Source organism: Ochotona princeps, chromosome 14 (assembly GCF_030435755.1).
Source record: "Ochotona princeps isolate mOchPri1 chromosome 14, mOchPri1.hap1, whole genome shotgun sequence".
NCBI classification, from domain to species: domain Eukaryota; kingdom Metazoa; phylum Chordata; class Mammalia; order Lagomorpha; family Ochotonidae; genus Ochotona; species Ochotona princeps.
Genome location: NC_080845.1, coordinates 61,231,721 through 61,254,206, shown reverse-complemented (window position 1 = coordinate 61,254,206; position 22,486 = coordinate 61,231,721). Strand labels below are relative to the sequence as shown.

Sequence of the window (22,486 nt, the reverse complement as noted above, 5' to 3'; positions counted from 1 at the left end):
TTCCACCCTCCCCAGGTCCTGGATGTAGGGTATGCTCCGAGGTTCTTGCTCAAGTGGTTTTGATAGTTCACCAATTATGAATCGCTGCCAATCTTGCCACTCCAAGCACGATGAGGTCTTTAAAGAATCCACTGATTGACATAGTCCATCATAGAGTCTCTGTTTGCCCAGTATTTCGCTGCCTACATATAGCTGAGATGGTTGATTGACCTGTTCTGTCTTCTGTCTTTTCTTGGTTAGGGTTCTGAGTCCAGCATTTCGATTGGGGAGAGCTCCTAAGAAACTTTGTCTGAGGTGTTCTCAGACCAGGTTCTTGTATGTGCTAGCAAGTACAGGGCCCGGCACAGTCCATTGCCCCAATCAACTGGTGGTTGTGATCGCTGGGTTGATTCTGTTTTCAGTCCCGACTTCCACTGGAACCAATGGGTGTTGTAGTCCAGCCTGGTTCTGCCCAGCACATACTAGGCCCTCACATAAACCAGTGGGAGCTGCAGCCTATTCAGAGCGACCCACAATAACCCCCACCAGGCCCGCCCTCTACCCTGGTTTGCCAGTATGTGTAGCAGACTAGTCCAGTCTGTCCCACATCCCATTTGGCTCTCGTACATGTCAGTGAGTAGTAACGCTTAGTTTCATCTAACCAGCTCCACTATGCAGCCCACAGAGATGCTGTTGGGTATCTGTCTAGCTACCCCAGCCCCTGTCCTAGTTTTCGTGCCCTCCCTTGAAAGTGGTAGCCCAAGAGGGAGGAGCCCACTATTTCCCTCCCAGGCCTCTCTCACTCCCGGATCATGCACTCTCCAGGAGGTTCTGTGGTTTGAGTTGACAGAATTAGCCCCCAGTGCCATCTTCTGCCAGCTGATGCTGTGGCTAAGCCCAAACAGCCCTCACCCACTCTAATTTTGTTTGCACCAGTAGGAATAATCAGCCCAGCCTGGCTTTTCCCTGATCCTGGTCCGCATGAGGCGCATAGGTATTGTAGCCCTGCCCAGTCTGGTATGCCCCCATCCCAGCTCACGCTCTCCAGTGGGAGTAGCCGTCCAGCAAGGAAGCACCCCCACATTCCCCTGCCTGACACCAGTCTGTTTTATCGACTCCTGTTTTGAAGCCAACCCTAGAATTGTATGATTTTATCTAAATGTTTGACCTTTGGAGAATACTGATTTCAGAAAACAGTTTGGGAACCTTTCAGTGCGAACTAGATTATAAGGTCAAAATTTCAACTATTTAGCTGTTTTCACAAGTAATGGGATAGTTTTATAACTTTTTCTCTGTTCTGCATGTCAGTCTTTGATAGGTTTTGACATAGGAGCCCAGCTTCTATCATTTCTATGTCAGGATGACCTGTTGTCTGCTTTGTTGAAAATAGTTATTCTTTTGCCATTTATGTTTTGATACCTTTGTAGAAAACTAGTTGGCATTGGATGTATGAGTTTATTACTGATTGTTAGTTCTGTTTGATTTGTCTGCATGTCTGTGGTACTGGGGCCACACTACCTTAAATATATTACTTTGTAGCAAGTTTCAAGGTCTGAAGGTCTGAGTTTATTTTCAGAATTGTTTGGCTCATTTCAGATTCCTTCCAGTTTCTACAAAGAAATCACCTGGCCTTCCTGGGAAAAGTTGCATTGAATCTTTAGATAAGTTTGAAAAGAAATGCCATGTGGAGAGGCCAGTGCTGCGACGTAGTGGGTGACGGCAGCACCTGCAGCACTTGGGCCCTTGTGCCCATGTAGGACATTCAAAACCTGCTGGTTTTGGACAGGGCCAGCCCCTCTTTCCCCATCCCTTTCCTCTTCCTTTGTGTAACTACATTACAAATAATAAATAAATGGTTTTTTAAAGATGCAGGAAATGATGTCTTTAGTTGCCAACAAGTTTTTTTTTTTTTTAAACAGTTTTTTTAAATTTGTATTAGGCAAATTTACAGAGAGACAGAGAGAGATCTTCTGTTCACTGGTTCACTCCCCAGTTGCCTGTGGTGGCCAGAGCTGAGCTGAGCTGGTCTGAAGCCAGGAGCCAGGAGCTTCTTCCAGATCTCCTGTGAGAGTGCAGCATCCCGACTTTGGGCTGTCCTCTGCTGCCTTCCCAGACCATTATCAGGGAGTCGGGTCAGAAATGAAGCAACGAGGACGTAAACCGGCATCCATATGGGACACTGATGCTTGCAGGCAGAGTATGAGCCAGTTGAACCATTGTGCTGGTTCCAGTGCTACCACGTTCTAGCAGTCTTCATCCACAAGCCTTGGCTGTTTTTCTGTTTAATGAGAACGTTAATCTTCAGTGAGGTCACCTGTGCCAACAAGAAAAAGTTGTGTATTATTCAAAATCTGTAAGGAATTCTTTTGATTGATATCTTCCTTCTACTGGTTCACTCCCCAGATGGCTGCAGTGTCCAGAACTGGGCCAGTCTGAAGCCAGGAGCCAGTATAATGGGTGCAGGAAGCACAAGGTCCTGGACCATCCTTCTGCTGTTTTCCCAGGCACGTGAGCAGAGAGCTAGATTCAAATTGGAGCAACTGAAACTCCAATAGATCATCCATATGAAATGCCAGTGCTCCCAAAAGCAACTTAATTTTACTCGGTACACCATTCACTGCTTTCCAGAGTATGAGGAATTCCTTTTGTTTTAAAACTAGAGTAGAAAGATTACGTGGGGGCCCGGTGGCGTGGCCTAGCGGCTAAAGTCCTTGCCTTGAACGCCCCGGGATCCCATATGGACGCTGGTTCTAATCCCGGCAGCTCCACTTCCCACCCAGCTCCCTGATTGTGGCCTGGGAAAGCAGTTGAGGACGGCCCAAAGCTTTGGGACCCTGCACCCGTGTGGGAGACCTGGAAGAGGTTCCAGATTCCTGGCTTCGGATCGGCGCGCATCGGCCCGTTGCTGCTCACTTGGGGAGTGAATCATTGGATGGAAGATCTTCCTCTCTGTCTCTCCTTCTCTATATATTTGACTTTGTAATAAAATAAATATTTAAAAAAAAAAAAAGAAAGAAAGATTACATGGAATGCATTGACACTGAGAGGCAGATACTTTAAGAATTTCTAGAATACAGGCTGGCCCAGTAGTATAGCAAGTTGGTCTTCCACCTGCCACACTGGCATCCCATAGGCATTGGTGCAAATCCTGGATGCTCCACTTCTGATCCAGTTTCCTGCTGATGGCCTGGAAAAGCAGCAGAGCATGGCCCAAGGCTTTGGGTCCCTTCACCCCTGTGGGAGACTTGTAAGAAGCGCCTGCTCACGATTCCTGCCTGGCCCAGCCGTTAACTGTTTTGGCTGTTGGGGTAGTGAACCAGCAGATGGATAATATCCCTTTCTGTCTCTCCCTTGTAACTTTCACTGCACTGTAAAATAAATAATTTTTTTTAATAAATAAATCTATAAGGATTTGTAGAATTAGATTAGTACAGGTTGATCATCCCTTATCTGTGAAACATAGCGTTAGAAATGTTGCATACTTTTAAAGTGTCACAGACACTGTTGTATAGGCTGCTTTGGTTGAACATCCCACGTTTGAAGTCTGAAGTTTCTGGATACTGTCTGTATTAACTCTCAAAGTTTCGAGAGCATTGTTTTCTGTTTTCAGGTTGGAGAAGCTCAGTGGTCTGTAATACCTGAGCATATACAGTGTGTAACATACTCTGAGCAGTCACCGTAGGAGTTGTCTGCTTTGAAATTCTACCTTAAAGTCACTCAAACTTAATCATGAACCAAAAGAATTTTTGGTATGGGCCCAACGCAATGGCTCAGTGGCTGAGTCCTCACCTTGCATGTGCCAGGATCCCAAATGGGAGCCGGTTCATGTCCTGGCTGCTCCACTTCCCATCCAGCGCCCTGCCTGTGGCCTGGGAAAGCAGTTGAGGACAGACCAAAGTCCTGGGACCCTGCACCCACGTGGGAGACCTGGAAGAGACTCCTGGCTCCTGGCTTCAGCTCAGCTAAACTTCAGCCATTGTAGCCACTTAAGGAGTGAACCGGTGGATGGAAGGTCTTTCTGTCTGTCTCTGTAAATCTGCTTTTCCAATAAAATAGGGTGTCCGTGTTATATATTATGGGTCAGCAAGCCTTTTTTGTAAAATATGTTTTATTGAAACACCACCATACCCACCCCTTTCGTATTTCATCTGAGACAGCTTTTGTGTGGTAGCGATAGAGCTGAATAGATGGGACAGAGGCTGTGTGGCCTGAAGTCCTCTATACTTACTTTCTGACCCTTGCAGACAAGGTCAGTAGCTCCTGGTCTAGAAAATTGTAATGGACTGTAAGTTACTAGATTTTTTTCAAATTTCTTTTTCTTTTGCTTTGTTCATTGTTATGTACATGAATTGCTCTGTATCTAAAAATTGCTTTTCCCTGCCCCCTCTCATTGCAGATGATTCCCCGCCAGCGGAACGGGAACCAGGAGAAGTTGTGGACAGCCTGGTAGGCAAACAAGTGGAATATGCCAAAGAAGATGGCTCCAAAAGGACTGGCATGGTCATTCACCAAGTAGAGGCCAAACCATCCGTCTATTTCATCAAGTTTGATGATGATTTCCATATTTATGTCTACGATTTGGTGAAAACATCCTAGATGTCATCATGAACTCTGCCAAATTTGTGGAACTATTAAATGTATAATTTGTAGACATAAAGACTTGATTGCTTTCCAGTTTAATGAAAGCTTAAATGTCCCTGCGAACCCACAATCTCTGCCAGCAGAACTGGTTTTGTTCTGAATAGTACAGATTGATGTGAAGACCAAGTTTTTGTGTAAGGAAAACTCCTCCCTCTTAGAAGAAATCCGTGTGGAGGGGAGTTACAGGCAAGTTTGGTGAAAGTTAAGCTAGCATCATAGTCATTTAAACCCGTACTTGATCTCAGCCATTTCCTCTTTAATGCTCTTTTTCTGCTGCCACAATGCAAGTATAGTTTGGTATTTTTGTTATTGCCTTTTTTGAGATATATGTATCTATATCTACTTGTCTATACCTTACATCTGTGTGCATACGTATATAATATATATACACACACAGAGATACAAGTGTACACACACACCATTGGCAGTCCTTTCTCTGTGGATTGGGATGGGGGTGATACAGTTTTCTCCAGTTTAACAGGAGTGCTTAACCCAAGTCAGTCATATTTATGATATTACCGTTCTTTATTTAAAATTAAATTTGGGCACAGGAAGCACATGAGAAGATGCAGCTTATTTTGAAGGAAGTTCAGAGCGCCTTTTCCATCTGGAGATTTGAAGCAGTTACGTCCAAAGGAGCTCTGTGTGAACAGTTAGTGACCCACCTTAGAATTCACAAACTGCTGAGAAAGCTGGGTAAAAGGCTGCCTTTAGTTGTAAACCTTATACATTTTTGTTTACATTTTAATCATAAGTACTCTTCATTGGGAAAGCCCAGGTCCTTGGTCCACATAGTAGAATTATAACGCAGGTGTGTTTCGGACAGCACATGTGGTATGTTATTTGTATAAATAAGAAATTTGGGATTTAGGTCATGGATTGGAAAGGCAACATCCATCAGTGGCTTGTGTGTATGTGTTAAGTTTATGGGAGAACACAGTACTTTTATATTGGAAATGTAAGTTTTTAAAATGGCTTTGCCTTGTAACAAGTTCTGGGACTTTTTAATTTTTGTCACTATTATTGCTGATATTACTATGGTCAGAGGTCTCCCCCCCACCCCCCAGTTTTCCTCACAAAGAATGATGGACAAATAACAGCTTACTCTCAACACCTTTTGTGGTGGTGTAGTTCTTGCTCCGGGTGTGCTGTTACTGTGGAGTTACTCCCTTTGGTGACCCCTGAGGGTTTGCTGGGCAGAGTTGTGCCACCTTACAAGGTCCAGTCACCATGTTTGCTGTGGATATGAAAGCAGCCCTTACCTGGAGTCCTTGCGTGGTTTGTTGTTGCAAGATCATTTTAAACTGAAACAGACCTGCAAAGGTGATTGATTAAGCAGTTGAACTGCTGGTCACTTTGTTCTAGAGGAATCCTGGTGGCTTTCCAACCAGGAGAAAGGCCAAATGTGGAACCAGTCTCATTGGACGGTGGAGAATCTTTCTGCACTTTGAGCAGACCCTAAGCGTGCATGCAGAGGTTTGAGTCAGTGTCTGCACGACCTCTCTTGTGGCTGATCCTGATCTGAAGAGATGGTGTGCTTTCAAGGCCTTGCTGTGCATGGTTTCCTAGATGCCTGTTAGCCTTCCTGAAGGCTCCTGCCTTTGCTGTTGGATGGAAATCCCTGCTCCCCCTCCTCTGTCTGTCAGCAGCTGAGCTGCCCCGTCCCAAGGGCTTGCCCACGGGCAAGCAGGGCCAAGCTTCTCACTGCGTTGTGATCCCCCAGTCCTAGATGCTCCTCTGATGTGGACAGTACTGTTCTCAGCTCTGCTGTGTGTTTTCTTGTGTGTCAGTCAAGTCTCCAACGTGAGCCTGGCTCCTGGAGCCCACGTTGACATGCGTGACACAGGAGTCATCCATGTGAAGTAGGTACAGCAGAACATGTCGTGGCAACTATGGGCTGGAAAATAAATTTCAGTTTGAACTATACAAGGGTTGGGTCAGTTGAAACATTTCTAGCATTACTTGATGACTTGCATTGTGGTTTTCCTGCAAGTAACCTTAGTGACTTTAATATATCCATGATTTCCCAGTTTCCGGAGGAATGCAGGGGACAGTGATGACATCAACGACGATGATGTCGGTCATTGTTCGGTTTATTGCCTTCAAGTCTGAGGAGAGGGGAAAGGTTTTTGTTATTTCTCCATCCCGCCGCCACCCCCCCCCCCCCCCCGTTTTTCGTTTTTCTTTTTCTTTTTTTTTTCTTTGGTGGCTTACACCACTCTTAATGACGCTGTGACTAATTCTGCTCCCTCACCCGTGTAACTTGGGCTTCGTTTTAGGCTCATGTTTCAGATCTGCATGCATTGCTTGCGTTTTTCTGGTATCTGAATGTTGATTCCTTGTTCTAGGAATTCAACATTAAGTTCCAAAATTACCATGGGACTTGGGACAACACAAGACATGAATCTATGTATAAAATTTATTGGCCTTTCTCATTTTACCTGCTCTAGTATTATTGTATTTGTGTGTGTGTGTGTGTGTGCGCGCGTGTGTGTGTGCGCGTGTGTGTGTGGTGTCAGGCTGCCACGTAAAACTCCGAGACAAACCTTGAACGCAGACCATCGTTTTTTGCATGCTCTATTCTAAGTAGGATGTTCAGTGTAACTAACTAAAAATTGCATGGTAAAGATATTTAGGTTTTTTGTTTTCTTTCTTTTTTATTTTCTTTGAGTTTCCTGTATATTTGCTTACTGTGCTGTTGTAGTGGTCGTAGGATACAAATGCACTGGTGAAGCCAATGTAGTGCCGACAGAAGGTGATTTCCAATTGTGTATGTCATGCAGCATTTGAAGGGACTGTGCATTCTTTAAAAACCACAGTTACTTCTCACCCAGATTTCCTTTCTTGTTTCATGTGCCAAACCCGGAAGTGCATTGGGACCGAATCTCTGAACACTGTAGACCCGAAGAAGACTGTTCTGATTGTGACCAATTGTAGTGCCTGAAAACGTGCTTCAGCTGATTGTCTTAAAAAAAAATAATAAGTTCTCCAAAGACAAAACAGGAACAATTGTAACACAATAATTATGGTCGAAATGTCTGTGGTTCCTTGGAAATGCTGCGCTGTTTGTACCGTTCCATCGCTAGTGCAGTGGGAACGAACGTGCGTAGGTCAGAGGTCTTCGTGTTCACATGTTAAAATTAGGTAAATGACCTCATCTTTTGAGCTTGAATTCATCTTTTAATTTTGGTTTTATTTTATACAATGTGTAGACAGCCCCTGTTCTGCATTTAGAAGTATACACAATATACATCTGTTAATTCTGTAAGTAATTTTTATAATTATGATGTAACTCTATCCTATCCTTAAAACATTTAAAAATAAACCCTTTATGTGCAACTTCTGACTGTAAATTTTGTACTCATGAGCAAAATGTGATGCGTTAACCTGCTTCTGAACAAAGTTTCTAAGCCAGGAAAGCTGTGTCAGCACATGGGAATCGCCAGGTGTGCGTAGGAGCAGCAGGAAGGCGTGCTGGAGTGACTTCCGCAGAGAGAGCACAGTAAGCAGCACAGATACGCCAGGCGAGTTTTGTGATTTGACGCTGATGAGGCATTTTTAATTTATCCTAAGATTTTAAACAAAATAATTGTTTTAATTAGAATTAGTAGTGTTATTTTATACTTTCACATTTACTCTTGATCTGAATGTTGCTTAAAATGCCATTAGTCATAGTTAAATGCCAGTGGGTAAGATTCTGAAATTTTATATATATATATATATATATCATGCTGAGGCTGAGGAAATTAAGGTGATATTAATACGTGTGTGTTCCTGTGTTTTGTCTTTTTGGTAATTTTAAAGATTTTTTGTTTGTTTGTTTTATTTTGTTTCCCTATCCACTTTGCTGAAAGACTAGGGTAGGAGAGGCGACCTAGTTGCTTTTACTTGGTGACAAGATGGGTGAAACTCACCTGGCCTCCAGGCTCTTGGTGGTGTAGCTGTGTGGTGTGTGCTGGGCACCATCTGAGCTGAGGGAAGGGCTGAGCAGTTGGGAGCCCAGGTGCTCAGCCCTCTTCTGCTTTTCATTGCCTTCTCTCTCTGTGGTGTTCGTGGAAGGCACGTGTGGTCCTCCCAGAACAACAAAGCCAGTCCAGTACAGAAGGCTGGCAGAGCTGGTGTTGGTAACAGGTGTTGGAGGCAAGGGCTTTCCTTTCATTTTTCCTTGACATGGTGTATGTTTGCAACAATGATAAAAGGATTGGGCATTAATAAAACATGGGTAAGTGCCTAACAGGTTCCTTGGGACTGTTTTCCATGCATTGTTTCATTTCATCCTCACAGCAGTGTCTGGAAGATGCCGCTCTTTCCGCTCCCCCAGGGAAGAGGCCCAGAGCCCCTGATGTGCGCTCAGGCTCCAGCTGCCTCTCCCGCTTCCTCTGCAAAGTATGTGAGTTGTCCATATAGTATTTGTAGCTGTTTCATGCATTGAACACAACAAAAAAAGGCTTTCATATTTCCATATAGCCTAGGAAGAGGTTTTGCTGAGATGTAGGCGTCTTTGTATCCTGAGAATTTGAATCAAAGTTGATATAGGTTTTTATTTCACCAGAAAAAGAACTATTTTTTCTTTTAGAAAGTGTGTCGTGAAATGAGTATCTTACTAAAACCCGAGTTTCCCTTGCTCTTAGTATACAGCCATATACCTAGCTTGCAGTATAGTCTCTCTGCTCTGCAATTTTCTGTGTTTTAGTTTACTAAAACCTATTGGATACAGCGAGAACCCATCTGAGCCAACAACACTGGTCTTTGGGAGTACTAATAACACTTTGAAAGGATCTTGCTGAATAAACACATATGTGATAGACCAAAAAGGTGATTCTGTCATGATCCCCTGCCTCTAAGTATTGTGCTGCAACATTCCTGTCGACATGCCACAAAAATGTGGGTTCAGTTCTGCAAGTCACAAGGCTGGAACTGTGTGCGGGCCTGGTTTGTCCAGAGGCCTCCTTCCTTGACTTGTGGACTGTAGCCATCTCTCTGAGGGTGGCTGTCCTCATCCTCTCTTTGGAGGAGACCACTCAGTTTTGGTTAGGCCCACCCTACTTAATCACCTCTGAAGGCCTATCTTCAAATATCTGGAACATTGAACTAAAAGGTAAGCTTATTTTGGTTTTCTTGTTGTTTGTTTTGTTTTGTAAGAGTTGGAGAGGCAGAGAGATCTTCCATCTGTTGGTTCATTGTCCAGATGGCCCCACTGACTAAAGCTGGGCCAGGTTGAAGCCAGCTTCTGGGTCTTCCAAATGGGTGGCAGGGGCCCAAGAATTAGGCCATCTTTTGCTTTTCCAGGCCATTAACAGAGATTTGAAATTTAAGTGGAACAGCCAGGCATCAAACTGGAGACCACAGGGAGTGCTGGCATCCCAGACAGTGGCCCCACCAAAATAACTCAGAAATACCTTTGAACAGTCACGTTCTGAGGGTCCCAGGGTTAGAACTTAGTGTTTGATTTGTAGGCAGGACACAGTTCAACTCACAATGCCTTATGCAGTTGGTTTTCCGTGTTACTTCTGTTGAGGGCATGTGAAGCAGAGACCGTTTGTAGAAACATTCAAAATCTATTGGCATATAAAAGGGATGAATAAAAATAGCATTAAAAGGAGCCACATAACCACGTTGTTGTTTCTGGCTAACCCACTGCTCTGGGCAAATTGCTTAGCCGTAAAGGAGGCATTTCCAGCACACTAGCAGCTGTGAGCCCGGCCGGACCCAAGCCTGGCCATGAGCCTGTTCTCAGGAAGGGGGCAGGTTGGTGAGTGGGGTTTTGCTTTTTGAGATCACACTTTGATACGGTTTCACTTGTCCTATAACAGCAGTGAGGAAGGTTTTTTGAAGTACAAGAGTACTTCCAGTGTGACAGAAGATTTGGGGAAGGATGATGGGGTTGAGGGTGACTGGGAAATAGACTGAATTAAACTTTGAAGAGTGAGGGTACACATCATGTTTTATTCTGAGTTGTCACAGTGCTCACAAACACAGATTGCCGGTCCTGACACTGTGGCCTAGCGGCTCAAGACCTTGCCTTGAACTCGCCGGGATCCCATATGGACGCCGGTTCTAATCCCGGCAGCTCCACTTCCCATCCAGCTCCCTGCTTGTGGCCTGGGAAAGCAGTTGAGGACGGCCCAGAGCCTTGGGACCCTGCACCCGCGTGGGAGACCTGGAGGAGGTTCCTGGTTGCTGGCTCCTGGCTTTGGATCAGCACCGCACCGGCCATTGCAATCACTTAAGGAGTGAATCATTGGACAGAAGATCTTTGTCTCTTTCCTCCTCTCTGTATATCTGACTTTGTAATAAAAATAAATAAATCTTTAAAAAAAAAAAAAAAAAAACACAGAGTGCCTACTTGGTGCCATGTGACTCAGTGCTACAGTTCACAGCATCCACTCACCAGTCAGGTGAACAGTGACTTAAGCAGCAAGTCCACTTGTAGGATATATTCTGCAGAGAGGAAAGCAGCATTTCTTAAAAAGGAATGACTGTGCCGGAGAAGTTTGTATGTGTAAACACGCTCACCATTTTTGGTTCTCTCTTCAGATACAGCAGCTTCAAGTAACATATTGAATACCACCTTTTTTTCTCTTTAAAGGTTATTAAGTGAGAGGGGAGATCTTTTATCTACTATTTGTGCAGGTGACCACAGCATCTGTGGCTGGGTCAGGTCAAGGCCAGGAACCAGGAACTCATCATCTCAGATCCTTTTTCACTGCTTTCCCTAATGCCTTGGTAGGGACCTGTATCGGAAACAGAGCAGCCGGGATTTTAACTGGTGCCAACATGGCATGCCAGCATCACAGGCTTAAGTTATGCCGTAACACTGACTGCTTTTTCCTTTTTTAAAACATGGTCAGAATTGATCTTTACGAAAGTTTTAAAAGTTGATTGTGTTTTGTAAGAGAAAAATTTCTGTTGGCATTAGTTTCTCCTCAGTGTTATAATGCATCAAGAATTAAATTCTTGGGTAGGATTTCTGGTGTTTGCACCCATATTCTAAGAATATGCTGTATTTAAATGCTCTATTTAAATGCAACAGACACTGAACCTGTTTTAGCATGTACCTAAGAGACACGATTCTGAAGGTGCAAAGAGTGGTTTCTGAAGGCTGGAGTAGGGTTGTAACGCTGCCCTGTGTTCGCTGTATGGGGTTGGTCACATTGTTGGTAGAGGTTTAACTCGCTGGAAGTTTGTTGGAGAGAAGCCTCAAGGTTTCAGCCTTCTCAGAAAGCAGAGATGGCAGACTACATTCCTGAAGAAAAAGTTAACTGGAGGTGAAAGTTGCATTAAAATTCAGAGTAGAATTTCCAATGCTGCTATCTTGCGGTTCTTCACTGTAACTCCTCTCAGGTAGTTATGACCTGGTACAGCTTGTGTGCTAGTCAGCAAATACTTGTTTCAGCAGCAAACATGAACATTTAGTATGTTTCCTAAGTGTAGGTATATGCAAGTAATTTCATAAGCCACCAAAAAATTGAATTAAACAAAGTGTGTTTAGTTACTTGGTCTTTTTTTTTTTTTTTTTTAACATTTTTTAGTTTTATTGGAAAGGCAGATAAAAAGAGAGGAAGATCTTCTGTCCAATGGTTCACTCCCCAAGCAGCCACAACGGGGAGCTGAGCCAGCCTGAAGCCAGGAGCTTCTTCCAAGTCTCCCATGTGGGTGCGGGGTCCCAAAGCTTGTGGTCATCCTTGACCGTTTTCCCAGACCACAGGCAGCGAGCTGGTTGGGAAGCAGGGCTGCTGGGATTAAAACTGGCACCCGTATGGGATCCCGGGCGTTCAAGGCAAGGACTTTAGCCGCTACACTATCGTGCTGGACCTGTTATTTTGTCTTTGAAAGTTGCCGTCCCATATGGGCACCAGTTTGAGTCCCAGCTCCCTGCCTGTGTATCTGGAACTCAGCAGAGCATGGCCCAGGTGCTTGGGCTGTGCTGGCAGAGCCAGCATGAAGCTTCTGGCTTCAGACCCGGCCAGTTAGTGAGTGAACCAACAGATGGAAGATGTATTTGTCAGTCCCTCTCTGTAACACAAGTCAGTCTTAAAAAAAGGAACACCATTTAGTTGTAGATCTTTAAAGTGTCTGTTGAAGTTTGCGTTTCTTTCCAGGTAAATAGATAACAATGTGCCGCACTGTCTTGTCTTCGGAAAGACCACAGTGGCTCCCGAAGCTTGGGTTCCCTGTTCATCTGCCAGTGCACAGATGCTAGCTGTGATTCAGAGGACTTGAGGTGCAGCTGGGCTTTATCGTAGAAGGTAGCCTGCACAGGTATTTTGGAGTCTGAGTTGTGTTAAAAAAGCGCTCTGCCCGTTTTTTACCTTGCATGATTTTTTTTTTCTTAAAACCTCTGAATTTCTGATTTATTTGTCTAGAGTAGTTAGATGATTTCCAAATTTGAAAAGCATTTTGGAAAGGTGAACTTGTTTCAGCAAATTCATAATCAGTGGTGATCCATGTTGCCTATTAAGCTTGTACAGTGGTTTGGATCACTAACACACCCTGTAAGTTGTTAGTGTGTGCTTTCATTATTATTGTGTCAGAACTCTCCTTGCCCCCTTGGATCAGCTGGGCACTTCCACGGTTTGTGGTTTAAAGGAAGCAGTTGCATCGGGCCTTGGAGTGGGAGCATCCAGTAGGCAAAGACATTTTTAACTGACCAGTATCCTTTTTTGCTCCATTGAGAATCTCAGGTCTAATCATTTCCCTTTCCTTAACCTTTTAATTCTTTGTGAAATTAAAGAAAAATGTACTGTAGCTTCTTTAGAAAAAGCAGATAATAAAGGATCCAGCATTGTGGTGGAGTGGGTTAAGCTGCTCCCTGAAATACATCCCATAAAGGCACCAGTTGAAATCTCATTATTCACTGAAGATCCAGCTCTCTGTGAATGTGCCTGGAAAGCAGTAGAAGATTTATCTTAGTCCAAGTGCTTTGGCCCGTGCACCCACATGGAAGACCAGAGGAAATTACTGGCTTTGGCCAGGCCCAGGCCTGAGTGTGACCATTTGAGGAATAACCAGCATTTGGAAGATCTTTATCTTTCTCTTTGTCTAACTTTGCCTCTAAAGGAAAGTAAAATCTTAGAGGCTAGTATATTACCTCAACTGGCTAATCTTCCACCTCCAAGCACAGGCATCCATATGGGCACTGGTTCGTGTCCCAGCTGCTCCACCTCCCATCCAGCTCACTGCTTGTAGCCTGGGAAAGCAGAAGATGGCGCAAGGCCCTGGGATCCTGTACTCACATGGGAGACTTGAAGAAGGCTCCTGGCTCCTGGCTCCTGGCCTTGGATAGGCTCTACTCCCGCTGTTGCAGCCATTTGGGAAGTGAACCAGTGAGTGGAAGATCTTAAAAACTAATAATAAAAACGTTAAGATACACATTGCTGGCAGCCATGCTCCTGCCTTGCCAAATGATCATGCTCTGGGCTGCATCACGCCTTCTGCCCCAGAGCAGCATTACAGACGTACTTGGTGATGAAGCAAGATGACCTCAACTGTGGCAAAGACTTCATCGGTCTGCTACTCAGATGCTCTTTGCACTTTTCTGTAGTTTTTATTGTGAATGAAAAGGCAAACACCATTACTTCCTGAGACATCCGAAAACATTGCCTAGTTTCTATGGCTTTAAAATTTCTGCATTTGTTTTTTTTTTTTTTTTTCACATGTTTTCCTCTCCTTTAAAAATAGCTGTGGCTATAGTGTCAGCCTGGAGCCAGGGGCAAGAGTCACTGACGTGTGGCTGGCCTGAATGCCAGGCTCATGGCAGATCTAGCATAGCTGGCTGCACTGGCCTCTGGGGAGTCGGAGCTGCTAACCTCTCCCGGCCTTGCAAAGATCCAGAATGGTCTCTCAATTAGGATGTTCTGAGAGAGAATGGACTTCAAAACAGTTTATTATTATTTTTAAGATGTACTTTTATTTGAAAGGCAGTTATGGAACAGAGAGGGAGCTTTTTTCTGCCAGTACACTCCCCAGATGACCACAATGGCCAGAACTGGGCTGGTCTGAAGCCAGGAACAACTTTGGTGTCTACCACGTGAGTGCAGAGGCCCGAGCACTGTGGCCACCCTCTGCTACTTTCCCAGGAGTGTTTGCCAAAGAGCTAGGTCAGAAGTAAAGCAGACGGGGCCCAGCACAGTAGCCTAGCGGCTAAGGTCCTCACCTTGCACACACCAGGATCCCATATAGGCACCAGTTCTAATCCCGGCAGCCCCGCTTCCCATCCAGCTCTCTGCTGCTGGCCTGGGTAAAAAAGTGGAGGACTGCCCAAAATCTTAGGACCCTAAACCTGCGTGGGAGACCTGGAAGAGGCTCCTAGCTTCAGGTTGGCTCAGCTCCGGCCATTGTGGCTGCTTGAGGAGTAAATCAGCGGATGGAAAATCTTCCTCTCTGTCTCTCCTCCTCTCTGTATATCTAACTTTCCAATAAAAATAAAACGAATCGTTTTTTAAAAGTTAAAATGAGTAAAGCAGACATTGCTTGAATCACTCACCTAGGGGGTGCTGGCTCTGCAGGTGGAGGGTTAACTTGCTACATCACAGCGCCAGCCCGTTTTTTTGTTGTCTTAAACTATGAAAGTCAGATTTTAATAAACAAGGTAATTCTCTACACATAAAACAATGCTAGTGTTGGCTTTATGGTTAGTATGCTGATTCAGCACAGAAGTGAGAATGAGAAATTTTTCAAAGTTGGATTGAGAGACCTTAATTGGTTGTTGACTCTTTGAAGCTGTTAATTTTTCCAAAAAGAATAAAAAAGTTTTTCATAACCAACCTTAATACTCACTACATTTTGCAGTTTGGAAAAAGCATAATGTCTTTTAAGAAATGTGGTCGTAGCTTTATTGATTCTTACTAAAGGTCCATGGTCATGTAATTGTTTTTGCTTATTCTTTATGTTCCTTAAAGGCAAAACTTTGGGAATCCTGTGGAGTGTTCTCTAGTAGAATTTCAAAAGCCTCCTGGGTTTCTGTGAGTCTGGGGAGAAATTCCCCCCAGAAGGGAGGCATGTTATGAGTACATTATTGAGAAAGAGGAGTAAGTTGATTAACCGCTGTACGTGTTTGGATGAACTCCTCTGAGCAGATTCTTGCCTCATGCTGAGAGACCATCCTCTCCCGTGACTCCGTGTCAGGCAAGCTGACGTATGTGTCGGAGATAGAGGCACCTGCGCCTGTCCCAGAGGCCCTCCTGCCCAGCCAGCCTTTGGGCAACTGGGAAATGAGCAGCAGTAGGACACAGAAAGGAGTGAAGTCATGCCTGGGGTCACGACATTCCTGTTGTGTTCAGTCACAAAGATACTGGCAAGGACCAAGTGGAATGCACACAGCTTGCTGGAGTCACAGCAGGGGAGGCCAATCCAGGTCAAGGTGTGTTCTGCCACATCACCACTGCTCAGAGAGCGGGAACTCCAAAGCAGAGAACTGGCAGCCAGACCCAGGGGAGCACCAGGTAACATTGAAAGCTGCTAGGGGGTCCAGCGGCATGGCCTAGCAGCTAAAGTCCTCGCCTTGAATGCGCCGGGATCCCATATGGGCTCCGGTTCTAATCCCGGCGGCTCCACTTCCCATCCAGCTCCCTGCTTGTGGCCTGGGAAAGCAGTCGAGGACGGCCCAATGCATTGGGACCCTGCACCCGCATGGGAGACTCAGAAGAGGTTCCCGGCTTCGGATCAGCACAGCACCGGCCGTTGCGGCTCACTTGGGGAGTGAATCATCAGACGGAAGATCTTCCTCTCTGTGTCTCTCCTCCTCTCTGTATATCTGACTTTGTAATAAAATAAATAAATCTTTAAAAAAAAAAAGCTGCTAGGACACTCATCTCTCATGTGAATCATTCCCCAGTCTATTTTTGTTTCCATTGTCCTCTCAAAAGTTAAAACACTTGAAAAGATCATGAGCCCAAATAAGCCCTTGCAGAGTCTGGTGTTGTGTGACACCCTGGGTGGGGTGAGGGAACCCTGGATGGGCTATGGCCTGCAGGGAGAGCTGGTGATCAGTTTGAAAGATGAACTGAAGGGTTCTAAGCAGGAGATTGTAACAACAAATGATAGAGAAGGAGCCGGAACTGATGGAGCCAGGCACGGCTCTGCAGACCTTAGAGAACCTGCTAACATTACATGGTCTGCTAGTAGCTAAAGGGGGCGAATCTACTGGGAGATGCAAAGGTTGACCAGAAGCTTTGCTCCCTGGTGGTCCTTTCAGATGGAAGAGGTCAGTCTGAAGACACTGGGTTAGGGCCCTGCTGTTAAAGTGGGGGAGGCCTGTGAGAAGGAAGCCAGCAGAACAGAGATTGAGGACAGCAGTGGGCAGAAGCACCCCTCACACAGCTGCCTGCTTTCCGTTGGATAGTTCAGTGGTGTGGGGGATCAGGGAGGCTACTTGCAGACCATAGATCCTGCACAGCATGCAAGGAGACAGCTTCCCACAGGGAACTGAGTGGCAAGGAGTGAGGGGTTTGGGGCCACATCCCGATGACCCAAATCCACTCCCTCACTTGTCCGCATCTTGAGGGTGGAGACCCTTCCAAGCACAGCAGGGGTCATACCTAGGTAAATTCAAAAGTGGATTTTGGTCAGCTGCTGCTGGAGTAGCTGGCCCAAGTCACAGAGAGGACAGGTTGTGGGTGCTTCAAAGAGTTCTTAGAGAACATATTTCAGGGGGAAATTGGGTATAGATTACAAGCACTAATAGAAACATTGAATTCAGGCCTGGTACTATGATTCCGTGGCTAAATCCTCACCTTACAAATGCCAGGATCCCATAGGAGTGCCAGTTGTGTCCTGGCTGCCCCATTTCCATCCAGCTCCCTGCTTGTGGCCTGGGAATGCAGTCAAGGACAGCCCTTGGGACACTGCACCCACATGGGAGACCCAAAAGAGGCTCCTGGTTCCTGGCTTTGGATCGGCACAGCTCCAGCCATTGCGGCCACTTGGGGAGGGAATCATCAGACAGAAGATCCTCCTGTCTGTCCTCTGTGTGTCTAACTTTCCAACAAATAATAATAATAATAATAATAGTAAATCTTTAAAAAAAAAACTGCTTTCCCATCCACTAGGTCACTCCCCAAATGCCTGTAGCAGCTGGGGCTGGGCCAGATGGAAACTGGGAGCCTGGGTCTCCAGCGGGGGTGGTGGCAGAGACATTAACTGCTACCGCCAGCAGGAAGCTGGCGTCAGGAAAGGAGCACTGCTGTGACCCGTAGGGAGGGAGAGTTGAGCAAAGAGGAGACATCCGCTGGCATCTGGCCACGTGAAACACATTCATGTGTCTCACTGCCACCACTCAGAGCCGTGCACTGGATTTCCTGTCTCAGCAGCACAGCTTTCTGGGTAATTTTAGTGTTGGTCCCTTTCCCATAGTCTAGTCAGGTCATGTGTCTTAGGTATGCCCTAGTCAGTCGAAGTGGTGGTAAGGGGTGCCCTGTCATGTGAAGTCATTGCTGTGAAGTCAAGAAGGACATTTTCCATGCGCCCCAAGCAGGCAATGGAGACTGAAAGAATCGCTGGTGCTGTGCTGGGGAATATTCTCTTGGTGACTTTGGTCATGGCTGACCGGTCACCCTCTGGCTGTGGGAACAGGACTGAAGAGGACAAGGGAGACAAAGGGGAGGGGCAGTGCCACAGCTTTCTTGCTGAGATCATGCCCAGGCCTCTCCTACCTTCTGGGCTTTTCTCTGTTAGAAGTCCCCAGGGTGGGTGTTGGCTGGAGGGAGGGTGGGCAGGGCAGTGGTCAGCCAGCCCTAGAGCTGGCTCATGTCCCTCCCCCACGACTGCAGGGGGTTTTCATTAGAGTGGAGTGACATGCTTGTGTAACAGGAACATTCCAAGGGAAACTTTCTGAAATTCCTTTGACACAGGCACATGAGGATTTATAGGTGGTGGGCTATGGGCAGACAGAATTGATCCAGCCAGCAGAGTTAACATAAGCAAAGAGAAAGAATGAAGGTAGGAAGGTCACCAGTGAAAGATGAGGCACGGGGCTGGGTGTTTGGGCAGAGGGGGTTAAAATACGGTCCAGGGCACTGCATCCCGTGTAGAAGGGTTGTTTCCGGTCTCTATCCAGCCTCCAGCTAATGCGCTTGGGAAGGCAGCAATGACACCGCCCATGTGCAAGGCCCATACGGAGTTGCTAGTTTCTGGCCTGGCCCAGACCTGGCAGTTATTTGGGAGACGTGAACCAGCAGATGTGAGATCTCTCTGTCTCTGACTCTATGCTTCTCTTCCTCTTTCAAGTAAATAAATCCTTAAGATAAATAAGTAAGAAGAAAACAAGGCACTTACGTCAATCAAGTTGCCGCCAGACTGGTCCCTTTCTGTGCTGTGCACACAATGCTGCCTGATTTGTGACTCACTAATAAAAGCCAATAAGATCTGCAAAACTCGACTTGGTACACTTTTTGTCTTTATATGTGGGAGAAAATGAATCCATAATAAAAATTATAGATTACCTTGAAATTAGCAAATATTTCCCATTTGGATTTCTGTGGTAATCTTAAACCTTATCTCAGTGGGTGCTCCGCCTGGAAATCAGAGGCCTGCTGGGCCATTGCTAGTGTGAACACAGGGCAGGCACTGGCTAACCTGAGAAGCAGGACCAGTGCTGCCCACTTCTGGCCCTGTAGACCTCAGCAGGTGCAGAGCGTGGGGGCTGGGCACCAGGGATTGCCTCCGGAAGCCTCTTTCTCCTTCAGAAAACCCGTTCCATTCCCTAGAAATGAAATCCAGTGAGGCTGGGGCTCCACACGCTGGGAGGCAACTCTGAAGCACCTTTCCAGCCCTCTTGTTCAGTGAGTCCAGCGATGCGTGCCTTTCCCCACCCTGAACCTCTGTGGGGGCTGGTCTTTGCCAGCTGCCAGGAACCTCTGTTCACCCTCCTGGTTGCCTTGTGCCCAGGCTCTGGACTGGAGATTGCACACTAATTCCTCCATGGTAGTAGGAACCAGGTGATGGCAAGTCCTGTTATTTCCCCACAGGGAAAATCGGTTCCCCTTAGACGTGTGCTGTTTACCCACAGCAGAGACGTTTTGGTGTCTAAATATTTCTTGAGAGGGTGCGCTGTTTAAAGAGAGAGACAAGCTTTCTTCAGTGACTCCGGATTGGAAGAGATGAAAAACAAATCATGATTAAGGTTTTGTTTTTTCCTCCATGGTTTGCAAGGAATCCTACTGCGGCAGCCGATGAGGGCATGACTGCATCTCTGAACTGCTCTCTAGGGACCCTGCTGGCTGTGCTTGGAGACCAGGGAGCGTGGCTCTGCGGGGGTCCCCGTGGAGGCTGGAGATGGGCAGCCAGCCGCTCCCCGACTGCAGCTGTGACAGCTTTGACGTGTCCTTCAGTCGCCAGGGCGGATGCATGTGGAGTTCTCCGGGCGAAAGCGGCAATGCTTTGCCACAGCTGTAATTCAGGGACAAAGCAGCGTCTAAGCCTGTCTCCTAGACTGGGACTGGCGGGTTTGAAATACTCCCCCGGGGGCTCATAATCTGAGAGGCGGGTTGCGGAAGGTACAGGCAGAGGCCCGTAGCGGCGCAGGGAAGCTGCCCTCAGGAGGATCGTGGTCTCCGGGTTCCGCATAGGTGGCCCATCTGCCGGTTTTCCTGACATTCTTGCGGTGGGTTAAAAAGGCAGGGCAAGATGCCGAGCCACCTTTTCCTATTATCTCCCGGCCATCTCTTTGCAGATGTCCATTCTGCTGGGGGTGGGGAGGGGCATCCAAGAGCAATTCCAGGGACCGCAGACCCCTTACTCTCCCCCGGACCCTGGGGTTGCCCTCTGGGTTCACGGGAGGTCGTTCTGGCAGTGGTGGGTCCAGGGAGCCCCAGAATCGTAACATCCTCTTTGCTCTGACAGCTAAAATGCATCCCCCCTCCTTCTTGGAGTGGCCAGTGGGCACAAGAACAAGGAGAATGTCCCATGCTGTATGCTGTCCCTTCTGAGGATTCTGGGTACGCCCTGTGGTAGTGCCTCCCTGGGGCTCAGGAGCAGGAAGAAACCCAGTACCAGTACCAGTTAGAAACCTCTGAGAGGGGAAGGGTGTGGGGAGGGGTGGGGAGAATCCCAGTTCCTACGAAATTACAACACAATGTAATTAATGAATAAACTTAATAATAATAATTTAAAAAAAAGAAACCTCTGAGAGGGAGGGAGATAGGAAGAGAGAGAGAGAGAGAGAAAGAGATGCCAGGAGGAGAGTAGTTGGTTAAGGGCCTTTCCAGGAAGCACAGTGAGGGGGGTGGGTGCCAGAGACCGCCTGGGATGAATGACAGGGCTGGGGGTCAACTAGGTGTGGAGTACTGTGCCTTCCTCTTCTTTTGTTTGGTTTTCTGAAATGCTTTGTTTTACAATGCCTTGGCCAGAGCCAGGAGGAGTAGAAGCCATAGGAGGCTGCTGGCATGTTGTTAACCCTGTTAGCCAGGCTTTCAGGTTTGCCCAAAAAGCATTTGCCTTTTGTCTTTGACCCTCATTAATGAAGAGTTGAAGTCGTTTGCTCCCTGGCAGATGTCATGCTGCTTCCTGGCTGAACTGCTTTGTGCTGGTGTTGCTGATAATGGTTCCAGTTTTCACATTATGCAAATGTGGGTCACTCTGGGCCACCCAAGGCCCCTCACTGGGCTTGTGCCCAGGACGGAAGAGAGAGAGAAAAGACAAGTTTACACCTTATGCCATCTGGGGTAGTAAATAAAGAAGTTCCCATTTGGTGTTCTTACACTGCATATCAAAAGACCAAGGTAATCTGCCCCCAACCCCAGTCTCCATTTCCTTGCCCCCAGGTAGCAAGACCATCCCAGAAAAGCTGTTCCCAGTCCTCACCCACTCCCCCATTTCTCGGAATTCCTCCACCCTTAAGAACCCCTCCCCCCCCAAGACACCAAGCTATGTAAAGTCCAGCCTACTGAAGGACTGGGCAACTGCCACATGTATGCCTGGGCAGGTGGCACCTCTTTGAATTTATTGCTAATGAATTCAAGTTGGCTGTGAGTTCACTCCTCCTTTTCTTCTGCTTTTGTGCCTCTTCCCCAACATTGGGTACCCTGCTTTCTGTGCCACTTTCCTAGCACATGATGAGCCCACTAAAATTCTGGCTGCATCTTCAAGTCTGTGGCGCAAGAATTGCCCAGCCATTTCTTAGCTGATTAAGAGACCACCAATGGGGTTCCCACTCTGACCCTCCTAAGGAATCAGAGAACGCTTAAAATCTGAAGACCCTTCCTCAAACCTTTGGCCTCTCTCCCTGTCTCCTTTTAAGAGGTACCCCATCTTCCAGTCCGCTCCCAGGAGGTGCCTTCCCAGTCCCTCTTGTATGTTCACCTAGTTGCTTTGCAAATGAAACTAATCTGTCTGCAACCAATTCCTGCCTTATTGAGCTGAGGAAAGACCCAACAAGAGAGATTGCCTGGTAACAGGTCATGCTGTTGTAGGGGTTTTGACCCCGAATATGGCAGCAACCTCAATTCTTATCTCGCAGAAAACAATTTTCGTGTGGACACAGCTTAGCTTTAAAGCAAGATTTATTAGAAAAGCTCAGAGACTCTCGTCCTAGTGACGGGAGGGGGCTTTGAGATAGAAAGTGGCAGGAGGAGGAAAGAGAGAAAAACCCTAGACCTCTGCCATAGTCGCAGGAAGGAAAGTGGAAAAAAAAAAAAAAAAAGACCTGCATTAATGGTGGGGAAAGCATCTTTTAAAGGTTCACTTCTGCTGGAGACCAGCTCTAGCCGAGTTCAGAGTCAGGAAGGGTGCGTGGAGTTGGCAACAAAGACACGGACACTGCCACTTGGTGTCCTCTCACAACAGCTCAAGAAGCTGTCCTTTTTTATTTTCTCAGACACATCACAAGCTTCTACACAAACAACTAATTGTTCTATTTTTACTTCAAGAC

At 46.5% G+C, this 22,486-nt stretch overlaps 1 protein-coding gene across 12 annotated transcripts in view; it reads left to right on the top strand.

Annotated features, from left to right (window-relative positions):
* The window catches only part of SPIN1 (spindlin 1), a 68,743-nt gene extending 63,012 nt beyond the window's left edge, over nucleotides 1-5,731 (top strand). For all 12 annotated transcript variants that reach the window (XM_058672969.1, XM_058672974.1, XM_058672979.1 and 9 more), the window contains one exon: nucleotides 4,376-5,731. In XM_058672969.1, the coding sequence (XP_058528952.1) occupies nucleotides 4,376-4,575 (200 nt within the window). In that variant the 3' untranslated portion in view covers nucleotides 4,576-5,731. The remainder of the gene's footprint in view (nucleotides 1-4,375) is intronic.
* The last annotated feature ends 16,755 nt before the right edge of the window (nucleotides 5,732-22,486 follow it).